The sequence below is a fragment of the Monodon monoceros genome, unplaced genomic scaffold (genome assembly GCF_005190385.1).
Source record: "Monodon monoceros isolate NGI ecotype Baffin Bay Population unplaced genomic scaffold, NGI_Narwhal_1 Super_Scaffold_5, whole genome shotgun sequence".
Lineage (NCBI taxonomy): Eukaryota > Metazoa > Chordata > Mammalia > Artiodactyla > Monodontidae > Monodon > Monodon monoceros.
In genome coordinates this window covers 111,912,420-111,926,388 of record NW_021703782.1, presented here as the reverse complement: position 1 = coordinate 111,926,388, position 13,969 = coordinate 111,912,420, and the positions used below count along the sequence as shown (strand labels likewise).

At 65.1% G+C, this 13,969-nt stretch overlaps 1 protein-coding gene across 3 annotated transcripts; it reads left to right on the top strand.

The window, feature by feature from the left end:
* Positions 1–805: 805 nt before the first annotated feature.
* Positions 806–8,952, top strand: LHX3 (LIM homeobox 3). Of its 3 annotated transcripts, none has more exons than XM_029203336.1 (6): positions 806–893; positions 5,145–5,316; positions 5,887–6,089; positions 6,792–6,943; positions 7,043–7,214; positions 8,010–8,952. In XM_029203336.1, exons 1-6 carry the CDS (start codon positions 806–808, stop codon positions 8,426–8,428), a joined length of 1,206 nt encoding a protein of 401 aa, XP_029059169.1. In that variant the 3' UTR covers positions 8,429–8,952. The 3 variants fall into 3 exon arrangements, with proteins under 3 accessions (XP_029059169.1, XP_029059168.1, XP_029059170.1); XM_029203335.1 differs by lacking the exon at positions 806–893 and adding an exon at positions 2,772–2,955; XM_029203337.1 differs by lacking the exon at positions 806–893 and adding an exon at positions 3,889–3,895 and having other exon boundaries at positions 8,010–8,428.
* The last annotated feature ends 5,017 nt before the right edge of the window (positions 8,953–13,969 follow it).

Here is a 13,969-nt window from a genome sequence, read left to right as displayed (position 1 = left end):
TCCCAGACGGTCTGTGCCCCCGTCCGGAAAGGGCACAGGCAGCCGCTGGCACTGAGTGACCGGCGGGCACCCTGCCCCCCAGCCCGGTCTGTGTGGTGCCGGTGTAGGCTTACCATCGGGTAACCCCTGTCACCCAGGGTCTTGGCGCTCACGGCTCTTGGGTCCTTCTGTCTGAGTAGTTTCTGTTGGGGGCGCCCCAGCTGCCCTTCCTCCCCGCTGCCCTGGGGGAGTGGAAGGGGGCCGTGGCCTGAGACCCGGGGGCATTGCGTGTTGGGGAGGTCGGGCGTGCAGAAAGTTCCTCCCGCCTAAAGCAACCGTTGAACGGGGCAGCACCTGGAGCTAGAGCCTCAGTAGGAGCCTGTCTGGAGGCCGATGGGGCTGGAGAGCCCTCGGCCTGGACGCTGCCTTCCAGGAGGCCGGGAGCAGGAAAGAGCAGGAACGGCAGGGTGGAGCACCCGCTTGGGGCGAATCCCCAGCCCTCGGGCCGGCCTGGAGCTCAGGGCGCAGCCAGCTGCCGCTGCCGCCCATGCCTGGCGGCGGAGGGGATGGGGACGCGGCGGGGCGGGCCGAGGGACCGGGGACCTGGGAAGGGGGGCGGCGGGCGGGGGCGGGGAAGGGGGGCGGCTGCGCGCCTCCTTCAGAACCGCGGACAGCGCCCGGCCCAGAGGCTCCTGCGTCTGGCCGCTCTGCGCGCACAGGGACGCGGGGAGGGCCAAACCCTGCCGGCGGGGGCGGGGGTCGCAGAGGAGGAGGAGGAAGGAGCGCTGCCCGCACCACTTGGGCCCGGCCTGGCCCCTCGGCCGCGATGCTGCTGGAGACGGATCTCGAGGGCGACCGAGATCGGCCCGGGGCCCCCGCAGCCGCCGCTCTCTGCACCGTCAGTGGGACTAGGGGTAAGAGCCCCGCCTGCCCGCAGCCTCCAACCTGGGCAGGAAGACCCGGAGGGGAGAAACAGCAGGGCCGGCAGAGGCAAACAGGGACAGCAGGAAGGAATGGGTGCAGCACACCAAGGGCAGGGAGGGGAAGAGTCTGGGGAGACCTCTGGCAGGACATGAGACAGGAACCGGGGTGAGGGGACGGGAGGCTGGCAGAGCCCTGAGTGGGCAGAGGGCCTGGAGCTCCCTGCGATGGTTCGGGAAGCCTGGACCTGCGCTCTAGTGTCCGTGGCTTTTTGCGGAGAACCCCAAGAACAGAAGGGACCTCATAGGCATTTCTAGTGGGGAGGAGATGGGCAGAGAAAGGGCCGCCGAGTAAATCCAGAGACCCCACGCGTCTCAGCTCCCACACACAGCCAGCCCGGGCCTCGCCAGCCGGCCCAACTGCGCGGCACCGAGACCCCTAGGTCGGCCCACTGCCTAAACCGCCCTCCCCAAGGGCCATTCGATCGCAAGGACGTCGGGAAATAATGGAGGCATTGTTGGCCAGCCGGCCAGATGCCGAGCGCATGGGCCCGCCCGCCCCTTCCCCAGTCGGACCACACATGGCTCCTCTCAGGCAGGCCTCCACAGCAGCTGACACTCAACGGCCGACACCCCAGCGCACCCAGCACCCGCTCAGCTCCCCGGAGTGCACGCTCCCTCTCTGTCCCGGGGAGCAAATGTAGCACGGAGTGAAGGGGCAGGCGCTGGCGGCATGGGGCTTTGCTCAAACGGAGACATGGGGTCTGCTCAGAGCTAAGAGGAGCTGTGCTTTTCCTGCCCAGGTCCTTCCAGGCCGGCCTCCAAATTAAAGTGTACAGACCGGGCCACTGGAGGCCAGGCGGAGGCAGGGTGAGATGGGGCATTACTGCGGGACTCCCAGGTGGAGCCTCTTGGAGGGTGGCGTCCACCTCTAGTCCCCCAGGGCTTCCTGGGGTCCCTGCTCTCGCCATGCCCTGCGCTGCCAGGGGCCCACCCTGCTGTGTGCTGACTGTGGGTGACTGCACTGGCCTGTGGTCAGGTGCTGGATGCCCTCTGGGGTAGGTGCGTCTCTACCTGCAAGGATGGTGCGTTCCCGCAAGCTCACCTGTTTGGACTGGGGGCAGGGTGTGGGAAAATCGGGCACGGGGGCTTTCTCCTGTGCTAGCAGGGGTGCTGGCGGGTGGAGGGAAGTGAGAGTGGATCCCGGCTTTCCCAGCTCCATCCCTCCTGACCTGGAGTCTTGGCTGCATCCTGGAGTCTGAGCCGAGGACACTGGGTTTCCCTCCGGAGACTCACCCTGCTTCCCTGCGCCCACTGTGGGCTGCAGTTCCAAGGGTGGGGCCCAGAAGCTGCTCAGAGCGGGAAGGTTGGGTCCAGCTCCTGGTGGCGTCGCTGTGAGCCCTTGGACGCCACACTCACCCTCCCTGGGTGTTGGGTCGCGCACATGCGACCAGACATTGTGACCAAGCCTCCCAGCTCGTACGTAGCCTCTCAAGTCCGAGCCTCAGCGGCGGTAGGACCCGGCTCCCTCCCTGACCCCCAGGCTACCCGCGGGCTTTCACGCCCGAGCCCCAGGCCTCAGCCCTGAGCCGGCGCCGGGGCAGGAAGCTGCCGGGCTCGGGCAGCTCCGGCCCGGCTCCTCCCGTGAGCGTCCCCACTCTCGGGCCGGGCACTCGGGGTGGAGTCTGGGCACAGCAGTTCTCCGCGCAAAGGCGCGCGGAGTCCGCGGACGCCACCGGCGCGTCTCGGCGACCCCGGCCCCGCCCCGCGCCGCGGCCCCGCCCCCCGCTGCTCCGCCTCCCCGCGGCCCGAGCCTCCGGGCCCCTGGGCGGCCCGCGGGCGCAGCGCCCAGCAGCGCCGGGAGTCGTTCAGACGCCGGCCCGGGGCCTTTGAGGCCGTGGTCTCGCCGGGCCCCTGGAAAGTTCAGGGCCGGAGAGCCGCGGCGCCGGGCGGCGGGAACCCATGGAGGCGCGCGGGGAGCTGGTCCCGGGCCGGGAGTCGGCGGGCGGCGACCTGCTGCTGGCGCTGCTGGCGCGGAGGGAAGACCTGCGCCGAGGTGGGTGCCCGGGCCGAGCGGCTGCACCCGGGAGGGCGGACCCCGTGGAGACCCAGAGGTCCTCGCTCCCTTCCCGGCCTGGCCACGGAGGCGGCGGGAGCCAGGGAACGCCGGCAGGAGTAGGTGCTAGGTCCCCAGCACAGCACGACCCTGCGTGCTGGGCATCCCAGCAGCGAGGCTGCCTCTGGGCCCCTGGAGCTGTGTTGTCGGGTGTTTGGTCGTGGCGCCCAGGCTGGGGAGGGAGGGGGGCCTCCGGGTCCCAGGACCGGTTCAGGAAATACTCGCCCTAATCGGGAGAGCGCACAGAGAACAAACGTGAGACCCAGTGACGACGGCGTAGGAGGATCTGCAGCAAGGCTGCCTGCACCCAGACCCTACACACTTTCCAGGGGAAGAGAGTTCAAATGCAAGGGCCCGCGTGGAGCTGGACCCCGGCCGTAGGACACCGCTAGCTGGGGTCTAGGTGTCTGCACTCACACGCACCTGCTCTGTTGGCCCACTCGGGGCTGGGCCTCCTACAGGAAAGCCCCCAACTTCCCGGCGGCACCAGTCTCGCCCCCAGCGCCTTGGCTTCCTGTGAACTGGGATGGTTCTCCGCGGGCTTCCAAGCAGGCGGGACCCGCAGGATGGAGATGGAGGTGGCCCTGGAGGGGCGGGGAGCAGCAGGGATGGAGCAGGTGGGAAAGGGGTTGCATCTAGGCTGCGGGGTCTCATCCGCCTCCTACTTATTTATTTATTTTCCGAAGGTTCCTGGGAGGGGTGGCCACAGGGGCTGGGAGGAAGGGGCGGGAGGGCGGAGAGAGAGGAAGGGAGGGGTGCGGGCTCTGGGCGAAACGGCTCAGGAGAGCCGGCGGGGATCGGCGGGCGGGCGCAAGGCTCTGCTGGGCCTCGCCAGCGCGGACGGTAGGAGACCCCGCCAAGTCCGGAGTCGCCATGCAACGTAAGGCCCGGGTCGCCAGGGCTTCGCGAGAGCGCGAGGGGCGCGGCGGGAGCGGCTTTTGCCCGACGCGGGCTCCGCGGGTAACACGGCCGGGGCGCTGTCCGGGCCGCGGTGCTGAATCCGCGCTGCGCGGGCCTGTCCAGCCACCAGCTCTGTGCCGGGTGTCCTGGCCGCCCTGCCACCGCCGCCCGGGGTTGGGGGGCCAGGGCAGGCGGCAGATCCCCAGGCTCCACACCCAGGGCTACGGTTTTGCCCGACGCGGGACCCCGTCCTTCGTGGTTTCCTGGGGCTGAGGGAGGTCCCTCTCCGGCCCTCTCGCCGCTGCCAGGCCAGCCTGGGGCCGGAGGAGTCCGCCGTCAGTGAGGTGAGCGTGGTGCGGTGGTGCTATATTTTTGTATGTTCCAGTTCCTGCTCGTGGCTCTCTTCCCTCCGGAGACCTTTTCTAAAGTAACAGGGAGTCCTCACCTCATGAGCACCCTGCAAAGCCCCTCATGGACCTGTGGCTCCCTGCGTTTCCCCAGCCTGGTTCCCCCGGAGGCCTGCAGGCCCAGGGGAGCAGAAGCCAAGTGTCTCTGTGGGGAGGGCAAACTGCCTACTGTGAGCTCAGGCATCCACGTCTGAGCATGAGGACAGAGGGTCCATGTGTCCAGTCCACTCACAAGTACCCTCACGGCCGCCCAGAGACAGGGAGGGCAGCAGCGTTTACTCTGGTGGCCTGCAGACAGGGCCACAGGGCCAGGCAGCCACACCTGCAAGGAGCCCCTAGCCGCCATGATGCTTAATTGTGCAAGTAATGAGGGCAACTGGGTGGTGGATGCCCCACGACCCACATGTGCCTGGCCTCCAGTGATGGTAAGGACCAGTTTTCCAGCCCAGCCTCTAAGAGAGCCCCTGGGGCGGGGGTTTCATTTGAGCTCAACGTGTGTCCTTCATGAACTGGAAACATTTTGCAGTTGAAGGTATCTGGCTTAATGGGATGGCCTGGGCACCTTCCTGCTCATGGGCATGTTTCTAAACCTAGTTTCAGTTGTCGTGAATTTCAACTGTGTGCCGGGCTGTGGACTTCAGAGTCACGCACTCCCTGAACTTGGGGAGCTAGGCAGCCACTTACGCTGGCTGGGGAAGAGGGTGTGCGGGGAAGGGGGTCTCCTGGCAGCCCCGGTCCCGGGAGCTCGGTGGGGGGGCGGAAGGTGAGGCCTCTCCCTCTCTGTGTGGTGCCCATGACCACTGGTGGCTCCTCTGCCTGCAGAGATCCCACTGTGTGCTGGCTGCGACCAGCACATCCTGGACCGCTTCATCCTCAAGGCTCTGGACCGCCACTGGCACAGCAGGTGCCTTAAGTGCAGCGACTGCCACACGCCGCTGGCCGAGCGCTGCTTCAGCCGCGGAGAGAGCGTCTACTGCAAGGACGACTTCTTCAAGTGAGCCTGGCTGCCGCCTGGGAGGGAAGGGCTGGCTGCAGGCTGCCCAGTGGAAAGGAGGCCGACAGCGGGCCACCCTGAGGGACTCCCCGGCCCCCACAATAACCAAGTCTGGAGCCCCGAAAGCCCCCATCCCCAAACCCCTCCTTTTCCCCAGGCAGGGCACTCTGGGGCCTCTCCGATGGCAGCTGGGCTAGCACATTAGCAATTTTTAAAAGTAATTAATTTTGTGAATCATTGAAGCAGTCGTTAAGAAGGTAACCCCAAGTTTGTAGCGCTCTATTGGACTGACTCCCTCTTCATCTTGATCTTGTTTTTGTCCTTAATGCTGGGGATGGGGCGCCTAGCGGGATTCACATTCCCCTTCCAGCACAGAGGACCGCCATGCTCCCCGGGGCCTCCGGATCCCCTTCTCGGTAGTCTGTGCGGCTCTGCTGGAGCTGCCGGGCAGGCGACCAGGGGCAGGGCCCGGGGGGAGCCTCCCTCCAGAAAGCGCCCTGCGCGGAGGCGCCGCGTTAGCTGCTCTCCTATCCGCCCGCCGCGCTGAGCCGCGCCCTGTGCGTCCCGCAGGCGCTTCGGGACCAAGTGCGCCGCGTGCCAGCTGGGCATCCCGCCCACGCAGGTGGTGCGCCGCGCCCAGGACTTCGTGTACCACCTGCACTGCTTCGCCTGCGTCGTGTGCAAGCGGCAGCTGGCCACGGGAGACGAGTTCTACCTCATGGAGGACAGCCGGCTCGTGTGCAAGGCAGACTACGAGACCGCCAAGCAGCGAGGTCAGTGGGAGGGGGCGATGGTCCCCGGGATTGGCCTCGGCAGGGCCCACCCTCCCCTTTCCTCGCCTGCAGAATGGGGCTAAGGCCAGTCCGGATCGGGCGCGGAGGGATCCTTCCCCTCCAGGGTCCTTTGCGAAGCGCTCACCACGGGGCGAGAAGTTAAGCGCCTTCCCACCCCCAGGCCCCGGAGCTAGAGTTGGCGGGAACAAGTATCAGACCCGCTCCGGGGAAGCCGGGGGTCTGGGGCCTTAGTGGCCGCCGCCCTTGGGAGCGCAGGACTGTTGGTCTGAATTATGTGGATTAACTTTCCGCGTCTGAATTATCTTCCTAAATCCTTGACCGTGAAGATCCGGCCCTACCCGCACCCTTGGAACAAAGAGGAACCCGGGGGGTGGTGGGGGGGCACTTGTCAGCGAGGGGCCGAGGCTGGAGGCGCCTGCGTCCCGATCCAGGGCCGCGGGGTCCCTAAAGAAGGCCGCCGCAGGGCCGCCCCTCGCAGGGCCCGGATGCCCCCCGCCGCGTTTTCTCCATCGCTCCCCGGCGCCCGCGTCCCGCGAAACCCGCTGTCCTCCGCGGCCGAGACGGGCTGTCGCAGCGGCGGCGGCGGCCTCAGTGGCCCCGACGTCCGCGCGCCCGGAGGGGGGGTGGGACCGCTGGGCAGCAGCAGGAGCAGGCCCAGGCTCACGGCTCCCCGCGGTGCAGAGGCCGAGGCCACGGCCAAACGGCCGCGCACGACCATCACGGCCAAGCAGCTGGAGACGCTGAAGAGCGCCTACAACACCTCGCCGAAGCCCGCGCGCCATGTGCGCGAGCAGCTCTCCTCTGAGACCGGCCTGGACATGCGCGTCGTGCAGGTCAGCGCCCGGCGCCCCCCGCCCGCCCTGCGAGCCGCTGGCCGACAAGGGCCGCCCCGGGTCCCAGGGTGCCGGCCACTCACCCGCCCCCGCCCCCAGGTGTGGTTCCAGAACCGCCGGGCCAAGGAAAAGAGGCTCAAGAAGGACGCGGGCAGGCAGCGCTGGGGCCAGTATTTCCGTAACATGAAGCGCGCCCGCGGCGGCTCGAAGTCGGACAAGGACAGCGTCCAGGAAGAGGGGCAGGACAGCGACGCCGAGGTCTCCTTCACCGGTATGGCGGGCGCGGGCGGCCACCTCACCCGCGGCGCCCAGAGCGGCAGCCCCGAATGGGGAAGAGCATTGGGTTGATTGACCGTAGGGAGCCTGGAAATTCGAACGTCCTGGGTCCTGGCCTCTTTAGCGTCACCTATAAAGCACTCGTTTATAGACCCTGGTCCCCATCCCCAAGCCCTGTGGTTTGGCCACTGAGGACCACTGCTGTTCCTCTGGAGGGGGACAGAACCCCTGTGACCCGAGGGCCTGTCCCCCTGCAGGCTTTGTCCTGGTGGGAGGGTGTGGACGGTGTCTTTGCCCCCCGGCACTTGCAATGATTTTTAGGAAGGTGGCAGCGCAATTTGGGGGTGATGAAAAGTCCGAGCTGCTTGGAGCTGGGGGAGGGTCCTCTCCGGAACCCAATTATCTCCTCCCAAAGCAGGAAGACACCCCCCCCCCTTAATGTCCATCCTCAGAGAGTTTGTGCAAGAGACGCTTTGGCAGCATTTGTGACCTTAAGCTGCTCACCTAGCCTCTCTGGGACTTAACTTGTCTGCATAATTGGGCAACCTTGGGATCGTACTGGAGCCCGGGAGCTGACTGGACTATTCCTGGCCCTGATCCCACCAGGGGAGCCCACCATTCCTTAGGCATCAGGTGGGATTGAGCTGAACAAGCTCAGGGGTGGAAGGGGTGAGAGACTTGGGCTGAGCTGTCGTGTGACGTGGGGCAGGTCACCCCTGCAGGGGGCACTGAGCGGGGCCAGAGGTGGTGGACGGTGGGCACCGAGCAGTGCCCTCTGCTTCCGCTGCAGATGAGCCAGCCATGGTCGAAATGGGCCCTGCCAACGGCCTCTACGGCAGCCTGGGAGAGCCTGCCCCAGCCTTGGGCCGGCCCTCGGGGGCCCCAGGCAGCTTCCCGCTGGAGCACGGAGGCCTGGCCGGCCCGGAGCAGTACCGAGAGCTGCGCCCCGGCAGCCCCTACGGCGTCCCCCCATCCCCTGCTGCCCTGCAGAGCCTCCCTGGCCCCCAGCCCCTCCTCTCCAGCTTGGTGTACCCGGATGCCGGCTTGGGGCTCTTGCCCTCGGGAGCCCCAGGTGGGCCCCCACCCATGAGGGTGCTGGCAGGGAACGGACCCAGCTCTGACCTCTCCACGGGGAGCAGCGGGGGCTACCCCGACTTCCCTGCCAGCCCCGCCTCCTGGCTGGACGAGGTGGACCACGCTCAGTTCTGACTGAGACCCTCGGCTCCACCGAGCACCGGACACGAGGGGTCTGGGCAGCAGCACGGCCCCTGGCTGGGGATGGTCTGGAGCTGAGCTCTCCTGTCCCTAAAGCCCTGGACCCCTGCAGGACGCAGTGCCACCGGCGGGGGACAGGATGAGGACTTAGGGATGGCTCGTTTCTGCGGAGTGCCCCCCCCGCAGCCCCCTCCCCTAGGCAGAGGGACTCTCCAGGCTCCCTTCTGAGAAGCTCCTCCTGGGACAGGGGGCCAGCCCACTTGGTGGCCACTCAGCAAGCCTTGTTTTGTAAGCAGATTTCTCCCTTTATCGACCAATTAACCGAGTGCTTGCTGCAGTTTCCAAACAGGAAATGTCACACACACACCCCCGCAAGGCCAGGCCTTCACTCCGCTCTGGGGCCTCTGCCCCGACCAGCACAGCCCTCAGGCCGGAAGATGCTTTAATTTCTAAAATTAAAAAAAAACAAACATACTAATTGTGCTTTCATTTCCCAGGCTCCGTATGTCTGAGTTCTGTAGCCCCCTGCCCCCCGCCCCCACCTTTAGGTCAGAGATTGGCCTGTCTGGCCAGGCAGGAGGCCACGCCTGTGTCCTTCCTGGTCCCTCTGGGGGCCTCCCAGCCACCAACTCCTACCTTCCCCAGGAACCTCCTTACCCCTCTCCCCTGGGGCAACTGGCTCTAGATATTCCCGTACTTCTGGGCTCCACTACCCTGGGGTGGGGGGAGATGGACTCCTTAAGCCCCTAAGGAGCTCCCTACCAGTCACAGCCACCCCCAGGCCCTCAGCGTCCAGGCTAAGCCCAGGCCCCCGATTTCCGTTGCCAAACAGCCCCCAGTTCCCCCTCTCCACGGGCTCCAACTGCCAGAGGATTGGACGCCCCGCGGGAGAAGGCTGGAGCAGGGGCTCCGCCGAGCCCGCGCTGCCCTCCTCGACAGATGCTTTGCTGCCTGCCGCCTGCCACGGACACAAAGGCTGGCTGGGTGTGAATCCAAGTTATTCCTCAAGCCTGCATCCCAAGCTACCTGTTGGTTTTGTGACCGTCCCCTGTCTCTTATTTATTCTCTGACCATCGGTTCTTTCCCAGACTTCAATAAATTTGTCAGTAACAGTCGTTGGAAAGCCCGTACCTTTCATGATGCTGGGGGGTGCAGGCGGAGGGAGTCATTGGGAGTGGGGGACTGTTCTTTGAAAGCTGGAAGCCCCGTTGGAGTAGTTGTTGGCTCCTTGCCAGGGATGGCACCTGGTGTGAACTGGGGCCCCTTTGTCCCTGGATCTCAGCCAGGCTTCTGAGCACTGGAAGGAGATGTGAGAGAACAGACGGCCCAGCCATGGGTGGAGGGGCTGGGCCTTCCCGCTCTCTCCCTGGGAGAGGCCGGTGCTGGGGTGGCCAGGTGACACGACCAAGCAAAACTGCTCACAGCTGGGAGCTGGCTTCAGCAGGGGGAGGGGGACTGCTGGAGTCAACCAGTCAGGAGATTCAAGGAACGTGGTCACGGGGGTCTCTCCAACTTGGATTCCAGTCCCAGCCATCTGCTCACTTTCTGTGTGACCCTGGGCAAGTGACCTGCCCCCTCTGCGCCCTGCTTTCCTCCTGTGGAGACAGTGGTGACCGCCCCCTCCAACGGGGGACATAAAAGGAGAGTTAGTGAATTTGGGGCCCCCCCCAACCTTGCCCGAGGGCAGAGGCCTGGCTCTTGAGTCCTTCACTGGACAACAGGGCACTGAGTTGGGTGGGTGAACAGGCCCCTAGTGGGGGGCAGGGGAGCTGGGCACCAGATCAGAGCAGAGGATGGGGAACAGGCTGAGGGTCCCCTGTGTGGGAGAGGAGGAGGGGGAGCTCCCCAGATGTCCCCTCGGCCAGGCAGCCCGAGGGGTTTTGGTCAAGTCACCCCCAGTCCCACTGGCCCCGGCAGGGACAGCTCCCTCACCAGCAGCAGCCGTCACCCAGCACCCAGAGCTTGTGGCCCCACCGGGAGGAACGTTGCTGGCGACTCCCAGGCACACCTGGGCCCTGGGTACCTAATGGGGCAGGGGCATGCCAGGGTCAAGAAATGGGGGAGGCCCTCGGGAGAAAATTCAGGGGTGGGAGCAGAGGCCCTGATCTCCCTTCAGTCGCGGGGAGCGCCCGGGGAAGAGCCGGCTGAGCAGAGGTGGGGGTGGGTGGCTGCATTAGCCACTGGGGGACCCATGATGAGCAGAGGTGTCCGTCGGGAAGTGCAAGGAGTCCCAGGCAAAGGTCTCGGACTCCCAGGGGCGTGGCCGAGCGGCAGGTGGGGCGGGCTCCTGGGGGGAACCACTTTGGACTCTTTCTGGCAACGGATACCCCGAGCGGAAAGCGGCTGAGCCCGGGTCGGATTCAGGATTTAGGGAGGGGGCCCTGGCGGCCGCGGGGCGGACGCTGCCTCCTCCAGCAGCCCCGAGGGGGGTATAAATCCTCAAATCGCGCCCCCCCTCCAGCCTGGAGACCTCCCCAGGCCGCCCGGGACCTTTCAGGCGCTGACAGGTTAATAAAGCGCCGGCTGTCCCCTCGGGGCCCTCCGCCTGTCTGCAGGTCCGGCCGCGCTCGCTCCAGCTGGCGGCGCGTCGGGGCGGTATCGGGGCCCCAGGCCCAGCCCCCCCACCCCCCACCCCCGGCGCGGGGAGGAGAGTGGATGCCGCAGGGGCCGCGTCCGCCGGAGGAGACGCGCGCGCCACGCGCCCCGGCCGGGACTGGGGGCTGGCGGGCGGGCAGCCGGGCGGGGGCTCAGCTGGGTCAGACCCGCGGTCACCGCTACAGTGCCCGTTTGCACACCTCGCGGGTCTGTTTCCGCATCTGAGCTGAGCGCCAGCTCGCGTGTTCTCCCTTTCCGCTCGCCCCACCCGGGCAGACACTCGAGCTCCCACCTCCGGGCCCCGCTCGGCCAGCAGACGTGACCTCGGACTGGAGGCCCAAGCCCGGACTCGAGGCTTGGAGCCCGCAGTGAGGAGGTGGGCGGGGCAGACCTCTGGTGGGGAGGACCTCGGGCTGCGGGCCTTCCGCAGGGGAAGGTGGACGCTCCATCTTTCGGGCCCCGTCTGCGGGGGTCACCTGGAAACCACAACTTATTTCCCACGATGGAGTCTGTTAACCAGGCGGGGCGTCTAGGCGTTTGTGGGTGTCACAGCCCAGGATGCGGGTTCCCGGCGCGCCCTCTCGCCGCAGAACCGGGCGGGGGGGACCCAGCTCCGAGTCCGAGGACCGGCCCTGGGGTCTCGGGGCCTCGGAGGGGACCCGCCCACGAGGGGCGCGCCGCACCGGGCCGGGCCACTGCCCCGCCCAACCGGCTCCGGGCGCCGCCCGCGAGGAACAGAGCAGGAAAGGGCGCTGCGAAGCCGGTGGGCGCCGGGCGGGGGCGGGGGCGGGGCGGGGCGGCCTGCGGGACGTTGTGGGAGGGGCGGCGCCGCGCCCTCCCGGGACCCCCACCGAATTGCGGCGAGCGGGAGGGGCGCCGCAGGCTCGGGGTGGGAGGCACCCTGGCGGGCACGCGGGACCCACTTGAGCTTTTTTCGTGGAGAGGGGGACGGGGGCTAGGGCTCGTCAACTTTTTCTTCAACAGTAATCTCTTTATCATAATAATTAGAACATTAAATTTTAACGTAGAGTACTCATCTTGACATATACATTGTTGTTAATTTTTGAACCCGACGCTTGTATACATTATCAAACGTAAATACCTGAATAATAAAAATAATAATTTCGACCAGTACATAAAAGGACTTCTTTCCTTTTAAATATAAAATTTGCACAGGGGATGAAGGACCATAGGGAATCAGAGGCACACCTCTCTCCTTGAGACCAGGGGACGCGCCGCTCCCCTTCCTGCGTTAACTCCCTCCCCCTCACCTGCTGGCAGGAGGGGGCGGACGTATCTTGGGGACTGGTCCCCCGACTGGGGCAGGAGCGGACTGGGGGCCCCAACCCCGGGGGCTTGCCTGGTTGAGTAGCAAAACGATAAATCAGTGGGTTTTCAAAGGAATCAGTCTGGAGCGCTAAATCCCAGGGGCTGTAATGATCAATTCTTTAAGCCCATAATTGTTCAAATTACTCTGAGCAACATAAAACATTAATTTTAAGAAATTTAATAGAAAAAAGCTCTTTAAATCCGCAACGAGATAAATGACACCCAGCATGACGACCTTTTTCCATACCTTGGTGACATTGAATAATCTGAAAGTTATTTACATTTTCATTCTTCGTGGAAAGTGTTGACAAGCTTTTGGCCGTGGGCGAGGTGCACAGTGGCACGGAGGGGCCCCCTCCCCCCTAATTAATGGGGGAGCAGCGACTTCATAAGCAGAATTTTCATCAGTCTGCCTGGGTGACCTGCGGTGACGGCTTCCCCCGCCACCCCCGGAGCTGATGCAACTTGGCTCATTTTTTACCATAAAAATATTCCCTCCTGACCCGCGGAGCCCCCTCAGCATTCAAAAATAGATAGAGCCTAAGAAGCAAGCCGTCACGGGGCCATCACAGGGATGGAGTCCAAGGCCAAACCTGGGAGAAAAGTACAGATTCTGCAGACCCCAGGGTCAGCGAAGCGTGTGTGTGTGTGGGTGGGGTAGTGCGTATGAGTGTCACAGCGGGTGTGGAGGCCGTCCCCGGAGAAGTGGTAACAAGCCCCCAGACACTCACACAGCCCTCAGACCCTCAGTTCCATGTGTTCCCAAGAGCCCATCCAGGTTGTGGAATGTGACCTGTCAGGGGTCCACCCGGCTGACATCTGCAGAGCTGGGGTGAGGCTAGGTCTGGGGAGCCTGAGAGACACAGGGTAGGGATGACCTGGGCTCCCCACTGAGTCCCACGTCTGTTGTTATGGACCTGGTAGAGCGCAGACTCAGGTCCATGGACTCAGGGACCCTCCCATCCGTGCTACTTACTCACTGCAGCTGTGTGACCATGGGTGAGCCGCTCAACCTCTCTGAGCCTGCAAAGGGCAGCACGTGCAACCTCCTTTCCAGGCTTACTGGGAGACTTACCAAGGCAAAGCCGGAAACAAGCGTGAGTGAAACGCTCGGCAAACCTTGGGGCAGCACCTAAGCCACCTTCCTCAGGTTCTGAGGGCAAATCCCATTGACCTGGAGGAGGCGGAACCCGCCAGACCCGCCGGACCTGCACAGACTCACGACTCAGAACGCAGAGCTACGTGCAGAACAGATGCACACCAGTGACTCTCACACGCGGGCACGCTCACCCGTGAGCACATTCACCCACTCTCTACACAGCTCACACTCACAACCCCCCAGCCACGCTCTTTGAGGGCAGTGACATGTGAACCATGGGAGGGGCCTCTAGCCTGTTGTCACAGAGGTCAAATACCCACTCGGCCAGGTTAGATCAGACCTGCCCTGAGGCAGGGGCATGGTCAGAGTTGCCCCAGGACTTTCTCCCTAATTTGTAGGTCTGGTGGCTGTGAGGGAAACACGGCTTCCTTCCGTGCTGAGGTTCTGGGGCCCTTGTGTGCCCCGTGCTTCTGAATGGAGCATTTCCAAATCTAGGGGTGGGGAACACAGAC

Excerpts from the sequence above, each read along its gene's own strand:
- LHX3 (XM_029203335.1), top strand. The coding sequence starts at position 2,862 with ATGGAGGCGCGCGGGGAGCTGGTCCCGGGCCGGGAGTCGGCGGGCGGC. Across the intron at positions 5,317-5,886 it reads TGCAAGGACGACTTCTTCAA|GCGCTTCGGGACCAAGTGCG; the intron begins GTGAGCCTGGCT and ends TGCGTCCCGCAG. Across the intron at positions 6,090-6,791 it reads CGAGACCGCCAAGCAGCGAG|AGGCCGAGGCCACGGCCAAA; the intron begins GTCAGTGGGAGG and ends CCCGCGGTGCAG.